General features: G+C 34.2%; 1 protein-coding gene across 1 annotated transcript in view; it reads right to left on the bottom strand.

The window, feature by feature from the left end:
• The window catches only part of LOC134272308 (pyruvate kinase PKM-like), a 30664-nt gene extending 11544 nt beyond the window's left edge, over positions 1-19120 (bottom strand). The window contains 14 exon segments of the mRNA XM_062754556.1: positions 1960-2078; positions 2624-2790; positions 3281-3433; positions 3828-3978; positions 4562-4608; positions 4611-4679; positions 5652-5800; positions 6284-6470; positions 7048-7167; positions 7500-7591; positions 7982-8138; positions 11886-11924; positions 14146-14181; positions 19036-19120. Coding sequence (XP_062610540.1) covers positions 1960-2078; positions 2624-2790; positions 3281-3433; positions 3828-3978; positions 4562-4608; positions 4611-4679; positions 5652-5800; positions 6284-6470; positions 7048-7167; positions 7500-7591; positions 7982-8138; positions 11886-11924; positions 14146-14181; positions 19036-19101 — 1552 coding nt within the window. The 5' untranslated portion in view covers positions 19102-19120.
• Positions 19121-20203: the final 1083 nt, after the last annotated feature.

Here is a 20203-nt window from a genome sequence, read left to right as displayed (position 1 = left end):
TCTTGCTCATCATAACTATGTACTTAGTTAGTTTATTCAATACCCAGAGAAGAAGATTTTCAAAAAATAATGTATTTTCACTATATAATCCATAGAGCCCCGCCCTAATACCAGAACCCCTGACCCTGGGGCCATAAATATCACAATTTTGAAAGAGGCTCTCTTGCTCATCATAACTATGTGCTTAGTTAGTTTATTTGATACCCTGAAGCAGAGAAGAAGATTTTCAAAGAATAAATGCATTTTCACTATATAATCAATAGAGCCCCACCCTAACACCAGAACCCCTGACCCTGGGGCCATAAAATTCACAATTTTGAAAGAGGCACTCTTGCTCAACATAAGTATGTACTTACTTAGTTTACTTAATACCCAAGAGCAGAGAAGAAGATTTTCAAAGAAATAATGTATTTTCACTATATAATCTATATAGCCCCGCCCTAGCACAAGAACCCCTTACCCTGGGGCCATGAATTTCACAATTTTGGTAGAGGACTCAATGCTCATTACATTCATGCCAACAGTTTGCCTGCTTGATGTCCAGGAGTAAAGAAGAAGATTTTTAAAGATTGCACTAATTTTAGTGGTTTTGGCACCACCCCTCAGGCCCCAGGGGGGCAGGGAACATGAAATTCACAATTTTTGTTCCCCTTCACCCGTAGATGCTATGTGCCAAAATTGGTTGAAATTGGTTGAGTGGTTGCAGAGAAGAAGCTGAAAATGTTCAAATGTTAACGCACGGCGCATGGCGCAGGAACGCACGACGACGGACAACAACAGATAGCAATAGGTCACCTGAGTTTACTCAGGTGACCTAAAAATATGGGTTCATGGGGATTTGATGTTGTGGATAAAGAATTGTTGAGTTGAATTATCTGTTAACATTATATTTCATGGTGGACATAAATTCTAGGTCTCTCCAAACCTAGAAAACCACAAAAACTAAACCACCATGAAAATTAGTTATTTCAGAGTATATATATATACTGTATAACGGGTAATTTTTACTGCTGTGAATTTTAACGGATTTCTGTTGAAATAGGGTGATTTTATTTTTTACGCATTAAATTTTTACGAATTGAGCATGTCTGTAAAAATTAAAATCGTCAGAGGTGAAGTTCCAGATCAATGTTTAAGCGTTTTGAATGCGTTGACATACATATACGTGTTTTAAATGTGTGGACAACCCGATGTAAAATAAAAACAAAATTGTTCCTGTGATAACGAGTGTCAATTCCTTCAGTGATATGTTTATTCATTTAAATACCTTTATATATCACATGCCCTGAATTTATTCCTTTGTCAATTAATACACATGTTCACGCATCATTATTGTTGCGTACCACGTGCCCGTCTTCATTTTAATGAAAACAAAGAGAGACAACTCAAGCAACAATGATTAAGTTAACAGAATTACAGGGGACACGGATTACGATGCATTAAAATGTCGAAGCTTTTACTGGAAGCAAATAAAAAGAAAAAAAGGTAAAACTCTTGAATAACAGGTATAATTTGAAGACTCCAGTCTGTAATATTTAAGCCATTATCAGAAATTATGCGTTCTGTTAGAGGAACCAGGTAATTGACGATGTTTGTATAATTTGTGCATTAATTAAGATTCACTTGTTTGATCCTAATCGATAATCAATTAAAAAGTTCCCCAAAATACCAACGAGTGTCAGTACTAATTCTATAGCCTCCAGGTACTTAACTAAATGGCAATGATAGCATTAAAATTCTCTCATAATACGATGTTCAAAATTTAGGCGTTTTTTACTTCTGTGAAATTTTACGCATTTAGATTTTATGGATTTGTAAAACTCGTAAAAATTAGTAAAAATTAGCAGCACGTAAAAAATACCTGTTATACGGTATATATTACGTAACCAACCCCCACCCCCTTCAGTACTTACCCACATAACAGACCCCCCCTTCTCCCTGACTCTATCGAGTACTTACCCACATAATGGATGGGGAAGATCCCCCTGAAAAGATGACACTGTCTGGCTGTCTGTTCTATCCGTGTGATGGCCAGAATGGGACACCGGGGTCTGTAGGCAGAGATCAGGTGAGCGGATCTAAAAGAATAAAGAGGTGTGTCAATACATGTAACAATTAGACAATAAAGAACTGAGATCACGTGGGCGGATCTAACAGAATAAAGAGGTGGGTCAATACATTTAACACTCTGAAAATATAAAACTTAGATTAGGTTTATAGGCTATCAGTGAAGAGCATAAAGAGGTGTGTCAATACAATTAACATTCACACAATAAAGAAACAGAGATCACGTGGGCGGATTAATTTTCATAACAGGATACAGAGGTGTGTCAATACATTCAACTTTTCAGACGATATAAATCTTAGAATAAAGATAAGCCCAATTTCTTTTGACATGACACAGAATACAGGAGGATGCAAATATTTCAAAATGGATACAGACACTGTTTGTTCTATATGTCCAAGAAGAGAGCTCAAAGCATGCCATATTTCATACTTATGCCACAGATGATACAGACTTTAGAACCGTACTGTGATTTCATCTGATCATTTCTACTTTTTACCTTCCTGATAATTTCATACTTATACCAAAGATGATACAGTCTTTAGAACTGTACTGTACCTTCCTGATGTTGTGATCACAATAATAGCAGCTGCCATACATTTGAAGGAGGCCTCTACTGCTGCTATGGCAACAGTGTGGGTGGCGTCTGTGGGGGTGGGGGTCTCCTTACGTAACTCCTCAAACAGCTGATGATGGAAAACAGCTGACTCCGCCTCCCTACAGATCTGAAACAGTAAAATTACTCAGTAATACAACACAAAGAAATACTGGAGACAAAATAAATTTACTACTGTATTCTCATGAAGTGTTGGTGATCTGTTTTATATCTGTAAGTTTATTCAGTAACACACAAGTCTGGAGACAAGTTTTTGAAATAAATTCATTTCATTACATTGTGATTTCATAATTTTTTTTCTTTTTAAAACTACAAGGAATGAAAGTTTTTTCCTTTTTATGCATGAATTTATATACTTCATTATTATTTCAACAAGCGGAAATATCTGTATTTTTTTCACAATTAAAAAAATATATATTTTAGATCAATTTTGGATATTTTTGTTTATTTTCACAAAAATGTTTGCATTAAACAATTACCAGATTTCATAATATTTTGTCTGCTTATGCCTTATGACTTTCTTGTGAAAAAGCATGTCATAGAAAGTAACTGGATAATGATCATTCAATACTTAACAAAATTTTAAAAAAGGCACACACCTTCTGCATCATTTTGACAGCTTCTAGTGGGTAGTCTCCTTTAGCTGTCTCCCCTGACAACATGACACAGTCCGCTCCGTCTAACACGGCATTGGCTACATCACTAGACTCCGCCCTAGTGGGACGGGGCTTCTTCACCATCGACTCCAACATCTACACAGTAAAAAATTGACATAACTTCATTTACAAGTACATGTATAGGACATTCTAAATTTCACATAAGGGAAAAGTTTTAAACTGAAAACCTAAAAACCATGACTTTTTCTTTTACACAAAAAAACTTCTTATTTCAACTTTTTCTCTACAGATACATATCTACATGGGCCAGATGTTATGTTTATTTCAACAAATCATAACTTCCATAAAAACAACTTTTTTAGGTCAAATAACAGAGAAAATACACATGTGGGAAATTTGATTATTGTATTGCTATATAGTTTGTGTACAAAGAAAGACAACTCACTGGAAATCAGTGATCATTATCGTGAGCTCTCTAATTTTAATTTGACAATGTTGACTCAATTTTCTCTCCGCAGAATCCACAAACCTGTGTAGCACAAATGACGGGTTTTCCTGCCCTGTTACATCGACCAATCATCATCTTCTGAGCCAGGAAGACTTTCTCGGGAGGGATTTCTATCCCAAGGTCTCCTCTGGCCACCATTATACCATTGGATTCCTGGAGAATTTCATCAAATCTGAAATAAAATCAAAATATATATATATAATAGGGAAACCGAGCTCTAGACATAGGCTTCGGTCATCTAAAATGTGTGATTTATGGTTCATGTATAATATGTGTTTTCAATGCGCTGAGGAAAGCAGTGTACTGTACTTTCTCTAAAATCATATTACAACATAATCCCATGCAAGAACCTAGGACCCCAAAAAATTAATGTACTTTGTTTCTATATTTTTTTTGAGTTTGATTATAATGCTAATGGGGAATGAAAAGCACTTCACCTGAATTTTGAATTTGTTGTAGCATGTTTTACGATATTTGCCGGAAATTGATTTTTGCAAACAGTAATTAGCACAGATTTGAGTTAATTATCACATTTCTTAATGTTCTTATTCATGTATATAGGTGCAAAACATTTATGTCGATGTACTTCTGAATTAGTAAGCAAGCTTCTCTCAATAGACAGCAAGGCAAAAGAAAACGCCAAAAAATAATGCACAGCCAAACATACGTTTTAAGTCAGTGATCTGCTGCATGCAGCAACCTGTAATTCATCTTAATTAACACAGTAATTAAGCCTCAATGACTGACCTTTTGACCCCTTTTCATGGTTCTCGATCTTGGCGATGATTCTTATATTTTCATTTCCTTCTCTCCCATCACCTTCCTGATGTCCTTGATGTGTTGTCCACTTCTGATGAAGGAAGCAAACACAATGTCTATTTACCTACAACATATACCAAGCCTGTGTATTGGGATTAACAGTGATGTTACAGTTCAACTATTATACCCAGTGACTTGATATCTTCTTGAACTGTGTTAAAGTATTATCCTATGTTTCCCCTATACATACCATCAATATGTTCCCAAGTAAAGACTTACCCCTTCATGCCATATATTTCTCTGTAAATTTTAACCTCTACATTCCAAACTCCCAAATATCCCTCTGTCCATATCCAGCTCAAGATAATGAGGTTTGACTTTCTTCCCTGTGATTTGATTACCCCCCCCCCTCCCCTTGCAACATCATAATCTAACTACTGCAGCTGAAACTATACAATTCTCAATTAAAATATTTTGTTATGACTCCAACCGTTTAACCTCTCTCTGTTTTTCACCTTCTTAAGTATTCCTGTTAATTCTCACTTGTCCCCTCAAAATATCCCCCTGCCACCCCTTGTCACCAGCCTTTTCCTGTCTTTGAGAAGTTTTCCAACAATTCCCTCCCCCTGCTGCATATGTGCCCCATTCATTTACCCCTATACTTCTTTGTTCACTTCTGTTTCCTCTTAAACATATGCTAATTAAAAGTATTAACCTACAGCTTTCCCCTCAAAATACTCCCCTCAAGATCCCCTCCATCCCCCACATCCCCTTGCATTATTCCCCAGGACTTACCCTCCCCCTGTTCTACTTCAAACAGTACTTGTTCCTCCTTGTCTTTCTCTGACACTGCATTATTACCCTATGGCTTCCCCCTCAAAATACTCCTACAATCCCTCACCCAACCCACAACAGTCAATGTTCCCCAGTGACTTGTCCCCTCAGGACTTACCCCTTGTTCAACTTGTCCCCTTACCCCCCCCTGCTGCATATTCCCCCACCCCCTCACCCCCTTGCCACATATTCCTCCTTTAAATAAATGTACTCCTAAGAAACCTCCCCCCCCAACATGACTTGTCCTCGGATATTTACCCCCTGTTCCACCCCAAACAGTAGATCCTCCTTGTCTTTGTCTGACACCGCAGGCAGGTCCACCGCGACCCCGGGGAGGTTACAGCCCTTCTTACTCCCCAGGTCTCCCCCATTCTCCACCAGACAGTTCAGGTAGTCAGCACCTACAGGTTAATCACATGTATACAGGTATGGTGAAAATAATCTTCAACTCATTGTCAAAGCTTTTTTCCAATCATTATTTTGTTAAATTTATATTATTGAATTTATTTAGATTTTTCTTTTGTAGTGAGAAAAAAATTGACCATATATCTTGAAGATATAGATGATTGTTCATAATCTTGACATCAATGTGAAAATACTGCATGTTAATTACGTAAAGAAATCTCGGCTGATATCTATGCTATTTAAATAAATTTCATTTTTTTTATGCATGCATATGTAAACATAAAAAAAATTCCTGATATTAACACTTTCTTGTTGAGAGGTGTATGTTTCACTTTTAGATTTACAGCTTTACATAATCTTACCAATAACCTTGACAATGACAGAACCAGTCCATCGTCTATGTACATTCTGTCTGCAATAGACAATTTCATTACAGGCCTAAGTAATTCTGTGATATCCAGCTTTTTACGTAAACTTACCCATCTCCTTGACTATGACTGAGATGAGACCGTCGTCTATGTACATTCTGTCGCCTACAGACATGACCTTGGTGATATTTTTATAGTCCACCCACAACACGTCCTTACTGCACTTCTCTTTGTATTTGTCGTCTGTCGTGATCTTTATTTTGTCTCCAGCATTCAGAGTGATCTCAGCAGAGGCCCCCTACATCATATAAAAAAAAAATTACAGTAACTGTAAATATCTGCATCTGGAACACTGACATCTTGAATTCCATAAATATTATGAAGTGATTTGGAAGTCCCAACCACCCATCCTCAAAACTGGTTTACTCTTTGTATCTTAAATACTTGGATAACTCAAAGATTTCCTCGGTCCCACAGAGTTTGACACAAAGAGATTTGACTGTAAATGATATCCAGTTTTTTTTTCTTCTTATAGTTTGGTAAGAGCAGGATCTTTAGAAACATCTAATACTAATACACAAAAAAGATACACTATAAAAATACACTATATTTTTACACAGTAAAACTTATAGAGAAAATGCTAATAATGAAGTAATATTTACTGCAAGTGATTTTAATTTTTCTTAGCTTTAAAATATGTTTGGAACTTGATTCATTTTAAGTATTTTCAGTAAAAGCATGCTTCACTGTACACGTTTTCATCTTGAATATACAGTCCTGTTAAGATCGGGAGTCAGGTTATCACAATTTGACTGTAACATACTAAAGTCAAGGCGACAGTTACACATTTTGGACTAGGAATTCTAACAACCTACCCCCTCTAACAGTCCGGTTCTGATCTCTGGCCCCTTGGTATCCAGGGCGATGGCCACAGGTCGGGGAGAACTAAAGCCGTTTTTTGCCTCTCGGATGTTCTTTATTGTGCCAGCATGATACTGAAAGATTTCACATGAAAAATAAACATTTAATGGTTACAAAAGATATAAAGTGTATAGTCAAAACTGAATAAAATTTAAGCCCATGTGAAAATCTTACTATCTGGGATAAACTTATTGTATAATAGCAAAGATACAAATATGATCAAAAATAATGCTTTACAACTAAAACAAAACCAAATATGACAGATTTCATCAACAATTTTCATGATTGATAGGACCTAAAAAAGTTTTTTTAAGACAAATTTCTGAAATCTTTCAATTTTAAAACATCTTCTGGTATATGAAGGCTGCCCTCTGATCAATGGAAGCTAAAATGCTAAGAACAGTACCTCATGAGTGCCATGGGAGAAGTTGAGTCGTGCAATGTTCATGCCCTCGATGATCATTTTCTGCAGCATACTGACTTCACGACAAGCAGGCCCTGTCACAGAAATAACCACTCAGAACCAGTTTATAAAACATAGAAATGTTAAGAGAAAAAATTTAAGTCTTGCACAACTCATTCCCATAAAAAATTCTCTATCTAATGTAAATTGTACGGTAGATGACACCCAGAGCTTGAAAAGAAAATTGAGGCACTTTCACGCTGCATTAACAATTTGCTAAATAAGGTCCAAGAAGATTTTCCTTATATAAACTACACACAAAATTTTACACACGTACTAAAAACAACAAGACAAGCACTGAAAAATAATCTAACTTGAGAATAAGTACATGTACTGATTCAGAAATGTATGTCACTATATCCTTGTCAATGACTTTAGTTACAAAACTGTAGTTGTACTGATCATCACCCTCAGTGAAGACTCACCAATGGTACAAATGATGCCGGTCATTCTGACCTCGTGGGGCTCCGAGTCGATGTCCAGTTTACACATGTGCTCCAGGTGAGACATGGCGTCGGCGGCCTCCAGCTGCTGACACTGCCGGTAATACCCTCCCTCCATCTCCATCTCCTTCAGGTTAAACTACAACAGAGGAAATTCAGGTTCCTAATAAACTACAACAGAGCAAATTCAGGTTAAACTACAACAAAGGAAATTCGGGATCAGTGGATATGTAGATACACATGGTACATACGGTTGTTAAAGTTTTATGTAAATTTGAAATAAATTTAAGATCAAAATACCACACAATTAATATATTATAATTTTATTGATAAAGGAGTTAAATTTCAATTGCTTGGTGAGTAATGAAAGTGCTTAAAAAAAAAAAAATGGCTCGATCCCCAACCAAAATTCTATTAATTATAAAGTTAACTTTATCAAATTATCAAATACTATTGAATATGTTCAAAATTAAAAATAACTGAATTTTTCATTCTCCCAAATGATTAAAAACAATTTAACCAAGCTAACTGTTATAACTGACATACCATTTTATATATAGGTATGGTAATTAAGTAAAGATTCTATCTATACCTTGTACATGCTGCAAATATAACGTGATTGTATTATTTTTTAAAAAATAAAATGATGACTTACAGTGCAGTGCAGACAGTTCAACGAATTTAAAAGTTCTGTCTTGACTATTTTTGTACAGTTTACATATATTTATATAGATGCATAATGTAGACTTTTTCTAATACATGTATCATATACATGTACATAATGAAAATGAAAACATGCCTCAATATTAGTATATGAAAAGGCTATGAATGATGAAACAAAAAAATTTCAGAGAGAGAGAGAGAGCATTAGTTCATGCATGCACTAGCTGTTTGACAGTGTTACCCTGAAACCAAATACATGAAATTTTGCTGCTGAATAGATTTAGAAATCTGTCAAAACTTTTCAATGACATGTCGAGCAAATTGACAGGATTGTGACATTTCAAAAATATTTAACAAATTTAAACAATGCCCTTTGAATGTAGTTAAAGTCTTTTAGCTGTAAATTTACTCACATTATACAGAGAACCATGGAGTTTATCATAGTCTAAGACTTCCACTCTGGGGCAATTCATTTCCATCCAGACACAAAACTGCAATTAGTTCTAATGCTGGAAATTTCTGAAAGCCAAGTGCTCTAATGCGAGTTTTTTTCTCCCTCCTCTAATGCAGTCTTATGGACCTTCTCCATTCTATTGACATTTCATGTTTTATAGAGTCTAAGGCTTGCTTTAAAACACTTTACCGGATATTTTGCCAATATGCCATTCCTGACATTAAAAAGATTGAAAATTGTGTACAGAACACATAAGATCAATCAAATGGGCTGGCTGATCTCTAATGAGTCTACTCGTTAGAATTAGACCAAAAAACCGCTTAACAGATTCCAGCCTTTAGTTTTTGAAGTCTTAATTACACAGTAAAAGATTGAGAAAAGTATTACCTTCTGAAACAATAAAAAGAATTAATTTCAGATAACGTACTCCAGAGAAAACCAATAATTTAGACTCAGGTGGCTAATTCAAAAGTTCATATTTTCTCAAACAGCTAGCTCAAAAAAAAAAAAAAAAAAATCCACTGCATTCAGCAGCAATACTCTTCATTTTATCACACAAACATTATAAATTCACTTGGAAATAAATCTCAACAATAAATTTTGCTTAACATGAAATCAGTGCACATTATTTCAACAGGACCAATGTCCTTCGAAAAGGACAAAACCTGCAGCGGAGCACCTTTTTTAATTGACTCACCTGTGATTTATTTTATTCCCTCCCAATAAAGTTTGACAGGTGCAATGCCAAAGGTAAACATCAAACACCACTTATAGTGCAATGATTTGTCATTCTACGGTCCCCAATACACTACAGTGTACTGGATGGGGGCCACACACAAGGTTAAATTGATATATCATTTATCTCTTCCATATATAAAATCGGTTATCTAAACTATGTGGCTCAGTAATGTGTAACTGGCCATACAGTACATCCAGTTCAAGGTCAAAACTGGACGATGGTCAAAACTTACCTGGTTTTAAATTTTAGATATTTCCAGATTGAAATGTTTCATTAAATGGTCCATTAAACACTGCTTGCATGTATGCCCTGGGAAAGCATGATCTATGGTGTACTGAAGAGGTGAAAAGGTCAATAAACATTTTTAGTTGGTCACATGGCTTTTCTTGCTTGTTTACAAACACTGGAAGAATTGCAGTCAGTTCAAGCATGCAGAGAATGCATTCATATGGATAAAGATCTTACCTTGCTTGCATCAACAGAATTTAATAATTTGACTTTTTTTCACTTTGACCATATGGAAAATGCAGTTAAACAATAAAGCTGTCTAAAGCATGTTTCACTCAAAACTTACTTTGATTCAATAAATTTTCTTTGACAACCAGACTCTTCATAAAATTGATTCCAGGCACCACAGAGAAAAAGAACTTGCCTCTCTTAACCCACTTTTAGCCTTGGGTACCCCTGCACTTATTAGATTCTACCACCTTAATGGAACGCCTGCATGTACTGTAATACACACAGTGTGTTCTGATAGCCATACATCAGATAGGCACAGACAACAGATAGAAACACAGAGATTGACCTCCATCTGTTCTGACAGTTAATATAACAACAATTACTCCAGGACTCTATAATTACCCACAGCTGATTGGATGATGGCCTGACAACCATGTCAAACTCAATTGCTGGGATTTACTGGGAGAGAGAGGGGAAGTTAATATATAACCCCTGTAAATGATTATCGGGAAAATCGGTCTCTTGATCTAGGGTCTACACTGTGGAAATTTATTTTGTGTTAGAGATGGACCAGGTACTTAAAATGGACAACATTTACTATCGAAAAAAAAACAAACAAAAAAACATGGATTTCCCTTATCAAGTAAGTACTATTACATTAAAATAAACATGTTTATCAAAAAGATAATCTTGGTTTTACCTATTTTGCAAAATGCATATTGCCAATTATTACCAGCTTTATTTTCCAAAATATAATTGAAAGTCAATCATTAATACTTTTTGCGTGAATATTTTTTTTATCTGTCATGGATTTGACATTGATGAAAGCTTGATTGAATTTAAGGGATAATAATTAAAAGCCAATGATGAATAACTAAATAGGTGATATGCATTGAAAAATTTAATATTTTAATACTGATCAAGTGTTAATAATGATGTTAGTCAATCTTTATATTTTTTTTTTACTAAACAATTATTCACCATTACTAAAGTATACCCTCATTTAGATGAAATATAGTTCTAGGCATGCAATTAAGATCCCTAAATACAGAAACCTATAACCAAGATGGGAAAAATAGTAGGTTGAAATATTAACATTATAATAGCAAAAATATCAGGGATGGATCCAAGCTTAAATGGACTTAAAAATCAATGAATCATGTTCCCTTTGTACTTTTAACAGATCTGTTAAAATGATTTTTATTAAGAGATCTGTCTTATTTATGTAACTAATTCATATCATGATTAAATGCTAATTATTAATTAATTTAAATACTATTAACCAAATACATGTATTATTAATCCAAAATTTATGAATTAATATCAGTTTAAAATCCATCTGCTACTCTCCAATTTAAACAAGTTCTTTATGATTGCAGATCCCCCCCCCAAAAAAAAAATTGAATATATAAAGTATTTGCAAATGGCCACCCTTCTGGATCCACCTCCGATAAGCCCAGCTTCCCACTTTAGTAAGCTAGATATGTGCCAGCTGCTGGGTAAATGTGAAAACTAATTAAACAGGGAGTTAAAAATAGAAATATGCCTGGGTGCAGTCAGTAAAGACAAACCTGGGGGTCAGGGGTCATCAGGGTGGGGACAGGAGGGGTCTGAAATGAGAGGCACATTAACATGAAGTGATATGAAAACTTTAAATATTAATATGAAAATGACCCATGAGTCACTATGTCACTTAATATATGCATTAATACACACATTTATGATTTAATATGAATCATAATAATATCATATGACCATTGACCAGTTAAAACAGGGATGATAGCATTCGAGTCAAAAGCTATTCCTCAATGATCAGTGTATGATATTATTTATTTCTGTAATTGGTGAAAAATTGATAAAGATGTTTACTTTGTGAATAAGCATGTTCAGTAAGCCCATCTTAAAAAAAATAATTTTTTTGCCCTCTCCTGACTGACTGGTTAAAAATGACCCCACTCAAATTTTGTTCAACCTTCAGAAAGCAATTACCGGGTAATTTTTTTTTTTGTATTCTTGAAAATATATTTTAGAAATTTAGCATTGAAATTGAAATTTTCTGAGAATTTATATTTAAAAAATGTTCTCACCTACATGAACCTAGCGACCCAAATAGGAAGAGGGCAAACAAACATTATTTAAAGCTGGCCTATATTAGAGTACAATTGTACCTTACTTGAGGATAACATGTACAAGTACTGAGTACTCATACTTTTCTTAATTTTTACCTTGTTTACAATATTCAATACATAAAGTTTACATTAATTTTGTGAGAAAATAAGAAAAACCTCTTTGTCTGGAACACTGATATAGATGTTAAAATGCCAAGGAAAGATGATGACGAAACTAGCACAATACTATGCTATTGACATAATTTATAACTAATAACTCAAGTAAAATGGGAAACTTTCAATAATATTGATTGGAAGTACATATGACAGGGCATAACATGATTCAAAGTTTAAGATTGATTGAATAAAGAATAAAGTCAATGAGCAAAGGTTCATTTTCAATTTTCATTCGATTATAAACATAATATTATATATTTATGATGGTCCTAGAACAATAGAATAATTTTCATTCAGCTTTATAAGAAATGGAATGTGTGTATAGTTCATACACACATACTTTATTGCTGCAAGCAGAAAGACCAAGAGAATCTAGAAATTATATTTAAATTTTATATTCAAAGTTGCTTATTCAAAAAAAAAAAAAAATTAAGCCATTTGATAGTCCAGAGACAATCTTCTTGTATTTACTCTGCAGTACCTATTTTTAAAATCAGTTCCCAGCACTGGAATTTTGATTTTGCTTATATCCAATCTGCATTCAATAATTTTAATTCAAAATTAAAAAAAAAAAATCTTAAACTGATAAGAGCAAAGACTGTAATCTGATAATAAAATGATATCTCTTAAAAAATCATTATATACATGTATGTATAAACAGAACATCTATATTGCACAAGTCAAGACTACATATGACTTGTATAAAACACAAAAGAAGATTGTCTCCTTTAATTTTAAATATGCACAAGTTATAAAGCTATTTAACATAATGTTCAAACCTCTGGCTCTATGATAACAGGGATTTCCTGAAATGTACATTTATTTAATTAATTATTTTAAAAATTTTACGAATTCATATGATTTGCACTGACCATGCTGACTGTGTCAAAAGCATGTGACTGTACACACATTTTGACTGGTTTATTGCTAAAAATAAGAATGTTTTCATCATATTCATGTACCTCTAACTATGCTACATTGTAATATAAAAAAAAAAAAAAAAAACTCTGGATATACATACATGTATATAATATGTCAATTAAACATATATATTTTAAAAAAATTAGTTCCAGTTCTTTTACTTTAATTTTTAATTATGTATATTATAAATCAAATTAAAAAAAGTTTCAATTCATTATCATTATATTATATTAAAAATTTAAAAAAAAAATTAATATATTGTAAGTTAACTTAAAAAAATCAGAGGAAAGGCAGGGAAATGTTTTTTTTTCCCTAGCAAACAAGTCTTTGTCATATCCTGTGACTCGATCCTACTTTAGGTGTTGTGTATTTCCATGTTGACATCATGTAAACTTCTCTTATTTGAGCTAGCACAACACATTTTCTTTCAACGAAAAAGTCCCATTTAATTTTAATGACAATAATTGTTAGAGGCACCAAATTTTAACCATTTGCAAAAATCTCAAAATTAACACACGATTTAGAACAAGAATCGAGCTAACACAAACTGTATGAGCTCAAACACAAAAGCATCAAATACAGAACTTAGACAATCACGAATTAATCAATACTGCAGAACACTCACCCCACTTCCCTGGGTCTTTGCAAGGTGTTGTGCCATCTGTAACAGGAAAAAAGAAATTATTATTTTTTTTATATTTTACTGTCACTGATTTTAGATGTCCTTTCTTCCCAATTGGATTTACATGCAGGGTCACAGCTTTTACACTGAAATATGTTTTACTGTAATGGCATACTTAATGTGGATTTGGGATATAATGTCTAACACGTATCCATGAAAACCAGATATTTTTTCAACAGGTGCTGACGCAAAAAAAAGTCCCTCCTTAAATACAGTGGACTGGTCTTAATTTGCAGCTCTCCACCTTTAAATGGTGGCATCTCCATACCAGTTTTTAAAAAAAAAAAGGAAAGGAAAAAAAAACTAAGTAAATAAGATACATAGAATAGATGAGAATATTTCTGTTTATATTAAGTGGTTTACCTTCAAGGTTTGTTTGTATAGCATGTATGAACAAACTCCAAAAGAGAGAAACTACTTCCTGTACAAGTGTATTTTTTCAACAAACATGTAAACTTATATTAATATCTTAATATGATCTATTCAATACTCTGACTCATGTGAACAGTACTTTTAGATAATATCTTTGAAGACAACATCTACCTTAACCTACCACACATCCTATTTGTCCTAAAATTTATTTATATTTATGGAAAATCCTTTTGCACACCTAAAATTATCATACATATGTATAATCCTGATAATAGTGTTATGTCACATTTTAACTGTCATAAACAATTGAAGGGATTAATTTAGGTTTTGGGGGAAACCACCCTTTCTGGAGAAATTGGGAAAATCAGCTGGGGTCCTGGGGGCCACTCAAGACCCCTCAGTCGTGCAGGGCAGGCACAATTTGGGGTCCCAACTGAAGTTCCTCATTTTAGGCCATAATAAATAAATTGCTAGATTCTCATCCGAATTTTTTTAAAAATCAAGGCGGGCGGGCGCCTTTTATTTTATATTTTTTATTTTTTCAATTTTGCAGATTTTTTATTGACCTGGTCAATACGTGTAATTTTACCCATAATACCCGAATAAAAGTCATAGTAAAGGTTCAATTATCTCTTACTTCACATCATCACCAACCTTTTTCAACCAATGACCCTTGTTTAATTAAAATATATACGCATGTATTACAGCAATTACCATCTTTCCAGTTATCAAAATCATGTCTACTTTCGCAGGATTTAAATCGAAAGTAGAATGTTAGATGAATACCGATTCCGATCAGAATTAAGGTGAAGAAAAACAGAAATAAAAATCAAAGGCCTGAAGGGCCTGCGAGTTGACTCGCTCGAGTCAATTGAGCTTTTTCACATCTGGGCACCATACCTTAATATATTCAGTTTATTTTGCATCTTAAGAGATTGAATATTATATGTCTGATCCATGTTCGGTTCATAAATAAAGTGTATATTGCTTTACATTTATATAAACAGGTTGGCACTAATGGGCTTCCGTATTATAGTGACTGGATTCTATAATGAATTTCAGCACATTAGCTGAAGTGGTCAGTGTTACAGCAAATCTGGATTCTAAAAATAGATTTTCAACAACAACTAGCTGCAGCTAATGAGAGCAGCAGGTGTTTGTGTTAGGGAGTATTCTAGGTCAATTATAAATAAACTTCAGATGGAAAGATTAGATCCGCCTAACATGCTTGAACATATATTCATACGCAGTAATTGTACATCATACAGATATTTAATAAAAAATTTCTTTAAAAGCATGAAGGCATAAATAATGTTACAGTAGGAAATTTTATACAGTTTTTACCTTTTATAAATTTTATTATTTTATACAAAGTTTATACAATCACTCAAATCAATTTTAAGCATTTTTTGCTAGAACTATAATATTTGGCGTATGGATCACCTTGATGAATGCGTGATAAATTTTACAGCTCTGAAACGGCTATGTTGACAGGGAGTAGCTCGCTACGCGAGCCAACTCAAAAAATCGAGGCGGGGGTATAAAATCGGGGTGGGCGGGGATGAGAATCTAGGAATATTTTTATTATGGCCTTAATGACCATTTAGAGTGCATAAAATAGCAAAGTAAAACCATATTTCACATCTTCTGAACCTTTTTACTTTAAATTTCCACCTTTTACAAAGGAAAACAAATATTTGTCAATGAGCTTCTTATCATTGCCTTGGGAATTTTTTACTCATCAGAATGGAAAAATGGATTATTTAGGGGAAATATTCCCTTGGGGAAAAATACTGAATATTGGTAGTAAATTAAAAACAAGAGGCCCATGGGCCACCTTGCTCACCTGAGCACTGTGGCTAGGAAAAAGCAAAATTGGTTTATACTTGAAAAGCTTAAATCCAAAAGTAGTCCCATGACCAATCATGGCTTTGCTGATTTTTAAAGAATTTTCCTATACATTTCTATGTAAAACTTTGGTCGGCAATTTTGGCCCCACCCAAGCCCTGGGGGTCATGATTTGAACAAACTTGAATCTACACTACCTGAGGATGCTTCCATATAAATATGATCAATTATGGCTTTGTTGTTCTTAAGGAGAAGATTTTTAAAGAATTTTCCTATATATTTCTATGTAAAACTTTGGTCGGCCATTTTGGCCCCGCCCTACCCCTGGGGGTCATGATTTGAACAAACTTGAATCTACACTACCTGAGGATGGTTCCATATAAATATGATTAATTATGGCTTTGCTATTCTTGAGAAGATGATTTTTAAAGAATTTTCCTATATATTTCTATGTAAAACTTTGAGTTGGCCATTTTTGCCCCACCCTACCCCTGGGGGTCATGATTTGAACAAATTTAAATTTACCCTACCTGAGGATGCTTCCATATAAATATGATCAATTATGGCTTTGCTATTCTTGAGAAGATGATTTTTAAAGAATTTTCCTATATATTTCTATGTAAAACTTTGGTCGGCCATTTTGGCCCCGCCCAACCCCTTTGGGTCATGATTTGAACAAACTTGAATCTACCCTACCTGAGGATGCTTCCATATAAATATGATCAATTATGGCTTTGCTATTCTTGAGGAGAAGATTTTTTAAAGAATTTTCCTATATATTTCTATGTAAAACTTTGGTCGGCTATTTTGGCCCCGCCCTACCCCTGGGGGTCATGATTTGAACAAACTTGAATCTACCCTACCTGAGGATGCTTCCATATAAATATGATCAATTATGGCTTTGCTATTCTTGAGGAGAAGATTTTTTAAAGAATTTTCCTATATATTTCTATGTAAAACTTTGGTCGGCCATTTTGGCCCCGCCCTACCCCTGGGGGTCATGATTTGAACAAACTTGAATCTACACTACCTGAAGATGTTTCCCCATAAGTTTCATCTTTCCTGGCACAGTGGTTCTTGAGAAGAAGATTTTTAAAACATGCCACCAAATTTTCGTTAATTCCCAATTATCTCCCCTTGAATGAGGGCGTGGCCCTTCATTTGAACAAACTTGAATCCCCTTTACCCAAGGATACTTTGTGGCAAGTTTGGTTGAAATTGGCCCAGCGGTTCTTGAGAAGAAGTCGAATGTGAAAAGTTTACAGACAGACAGACAGACGGACAGACAGACGGACAGACGGACGCCGGACAAAATGTGATCAGAAAAGCTCACTTGAGCCTTTGGCTCAGGTGAGCTAAAAATATATGCCAAAGATTAATCCCTGTAATTGCATGTAGTTTTGTAACCTTGCAATGATAAAGTCAACACATTGAAGCTCTAAAGCTGCTACAATTTACAGTTGAAATGCCCACATAAATTGTAATCTTGACATAGGACCAAATGACATCACGGTATGTAGATGTCCCTGACAATTTTCCAGCTATTTAGCAAATCAGAACCTCTGTAGGTTAATAATAAGGTATTAATAATTAATACAGCTTTAGCTTTATAATTTAACTGTATGCTTTCTGTATTTGTGTCAGCAGATCAGAGTCAACTCAGAGATTAGAGAAAAGACATCCATAGGCTGGGAGACCATTGGTAGCTCCTACCCCTGGAATGTTGCTTAAATGGAACAAAATTATAATCCCCAGGAGCAGTACCCTGGACCTGCTGGGGATTTTGGTGGTACACAAATCCCTCTTCCCCCAGTGACCCCACCATAATCTTTTCTTGGTCGTAAAATCACAGGCACTTGTTTCGGTAATAAACTGGAGTATACACATAGTACAATAATAACCCAAGGTTTCTTACTAGCATTACACGGAGTACCCCCTCCCCAAGAATATGCACTCATTTATACTTTCAGAGGAAAGACACATTTCAGCGTGTTCACTGTTGTTCAAACTTAACCAAAAACAAAATAAAAATTGTTCTATGTCGCGCCCTATATTATACCTCAGCTTAGGATCCAAACTTAAGAATAGCAGCCTGATTCAATTGTAATTTTTGCACTTTCTTTCAAGTTGTTTCAAATGAATTAAAATATGCAGAACCATGCATTCATTTAGTGATCAATGGTTTAACTGGTTTAGGCTAGTTCCCATATCTTTTTAACATAAAGCGGTCTAATGCAAGGGTTTCCCGTTTGGAATCTGAATATTTGAGTAAAGTTCTTAAAGTATTTTACCTTGACAAGCTGCAATACTCGTCAAAACACTGCAGAAATTAGAATGCTACCGCTTTCGATCACCTTCAGACAACTTGACCTTCACCTTTTTTTCTTTTCTTTTTAATTTCCGGGAAGACTATTTTTAAACTCTGGGCAGGAATATCTTTCTCCGGAATAAAGAGGGATAATTATTTTCATTTGAAAAAAAAGGTTAATAAGAAAGTAATATGGAAAACTCTTTCGGTAGAGTTATCGTAAATGAAGAGAGTGAAAAAGGAAAGCTCATGTAATTATAATAGAAATCATCAAAAAAATATTCAAGAACGCTATTTTTACCCACCTGAACAATGCTGACTTGTCTCTGGCAAGTACAAAGAAATTGTGCTACTTTTTGCAATTTACTCATTGATTTATCTCGAACACAGATCTATTAGATTATTACGTCATAATTATATCAAATGACGTCAGTGCACCAAGGGTGTGTTACAAGCGTTTGACGAATATCATTTTCCTAATAATTATGAGGCCAAACAAAAAGACCCCCTTCATTCAGTGAGATTCTGAACTATTCTCTCTTTTTTGGTACTTTTTTCTGGAAACCCTTTACCCGGCCTCTTTTTATTAGTTGAAATACCAAATACATTACAATAGGATGTAGCCTAGTTTTGTAAGGGATTTGAAAACAGCGCCGTCCAATACAAGCGATGCCATATCTGCCCAAATGCTACTCTTGTTCTCAGCATTGATTATCTATATAATTAGAAGTCTAAAATTAGGGTACATTGTAATGAATCCAACTCTTTCTCGACAATCTGACTTTTCAGTCGAGCCCACATGCACGTTCCCTTCAAAAGAGGAATATAGCATTGTAGGGATTATAGCTTATAACATCAGTGATTTTCCTATGAATAAATTGTAAAACTTGAAAAAGAAATATTTATAACTACATGTACAAGCATTTAGTGTTCTGTGGTTCTTTGATTTCACACTCTCCCCTCTTTCAAATAGCTTTGAAATGATGGTTTGCGATTGTTTATACATGTATACATGTAGCTGCAGATAGAAACAATTTGAAAATGAATAGCAAATTAAAAAAAAGTTATCGTATTGGTCGTACATGTATATCCTATTATAAATCTGAGACTTATTAATAACTAATTATACATTTTTTTCTTTGATGATAGCGTTGAAAGAGGCACTGGCAGTGGTAAAGGAAGTTTTCTCCCCTCTACAGTCAAACAATGGAATACCTTGCCAAATTATATTAAAAATGCTCCAGGAATATGTTCATTCAAAAGTCTTTTAAAATCTCATTTCTGTAGGAAAAGTATTGAACTTTTTAATTTTGGAAAAAGAAAGTATAATATAATACATTGCCAGATAAGGAATAATGCTAGTAATCTGAAAGCAGATTTATATAATCAACATTTAGCTGAAACTCCAATGTGTGAACATTGTACTGATTGTATTGAAAATGCCTATCATTACTTTATTGTTTGTCCTAAATA

Source organism: Saccostrea cucullata, unplaced genomic scaffold (assembly GCF_032062105.1).
Source record: "Saccostrea cucullata isolate Sc308-1 unplaced genomic scaffold, CSIRO_AGI_Scuc_v1 ctg2139, whole genome shotgun sequence".
Classification (NCBI taxonomy): domain Eukaryota; kingdom Metazoa; phylum Mollusca; class Bivalvia; order Ostreida; family Ostreidae; genus Saccostrea; species Saccostrea cuccullata.
The sequence above is the reverse complement of the archived record's forward strand: the minus strand, read 5'-3'. Positions and strand labels throughout refer to the sequence as shown.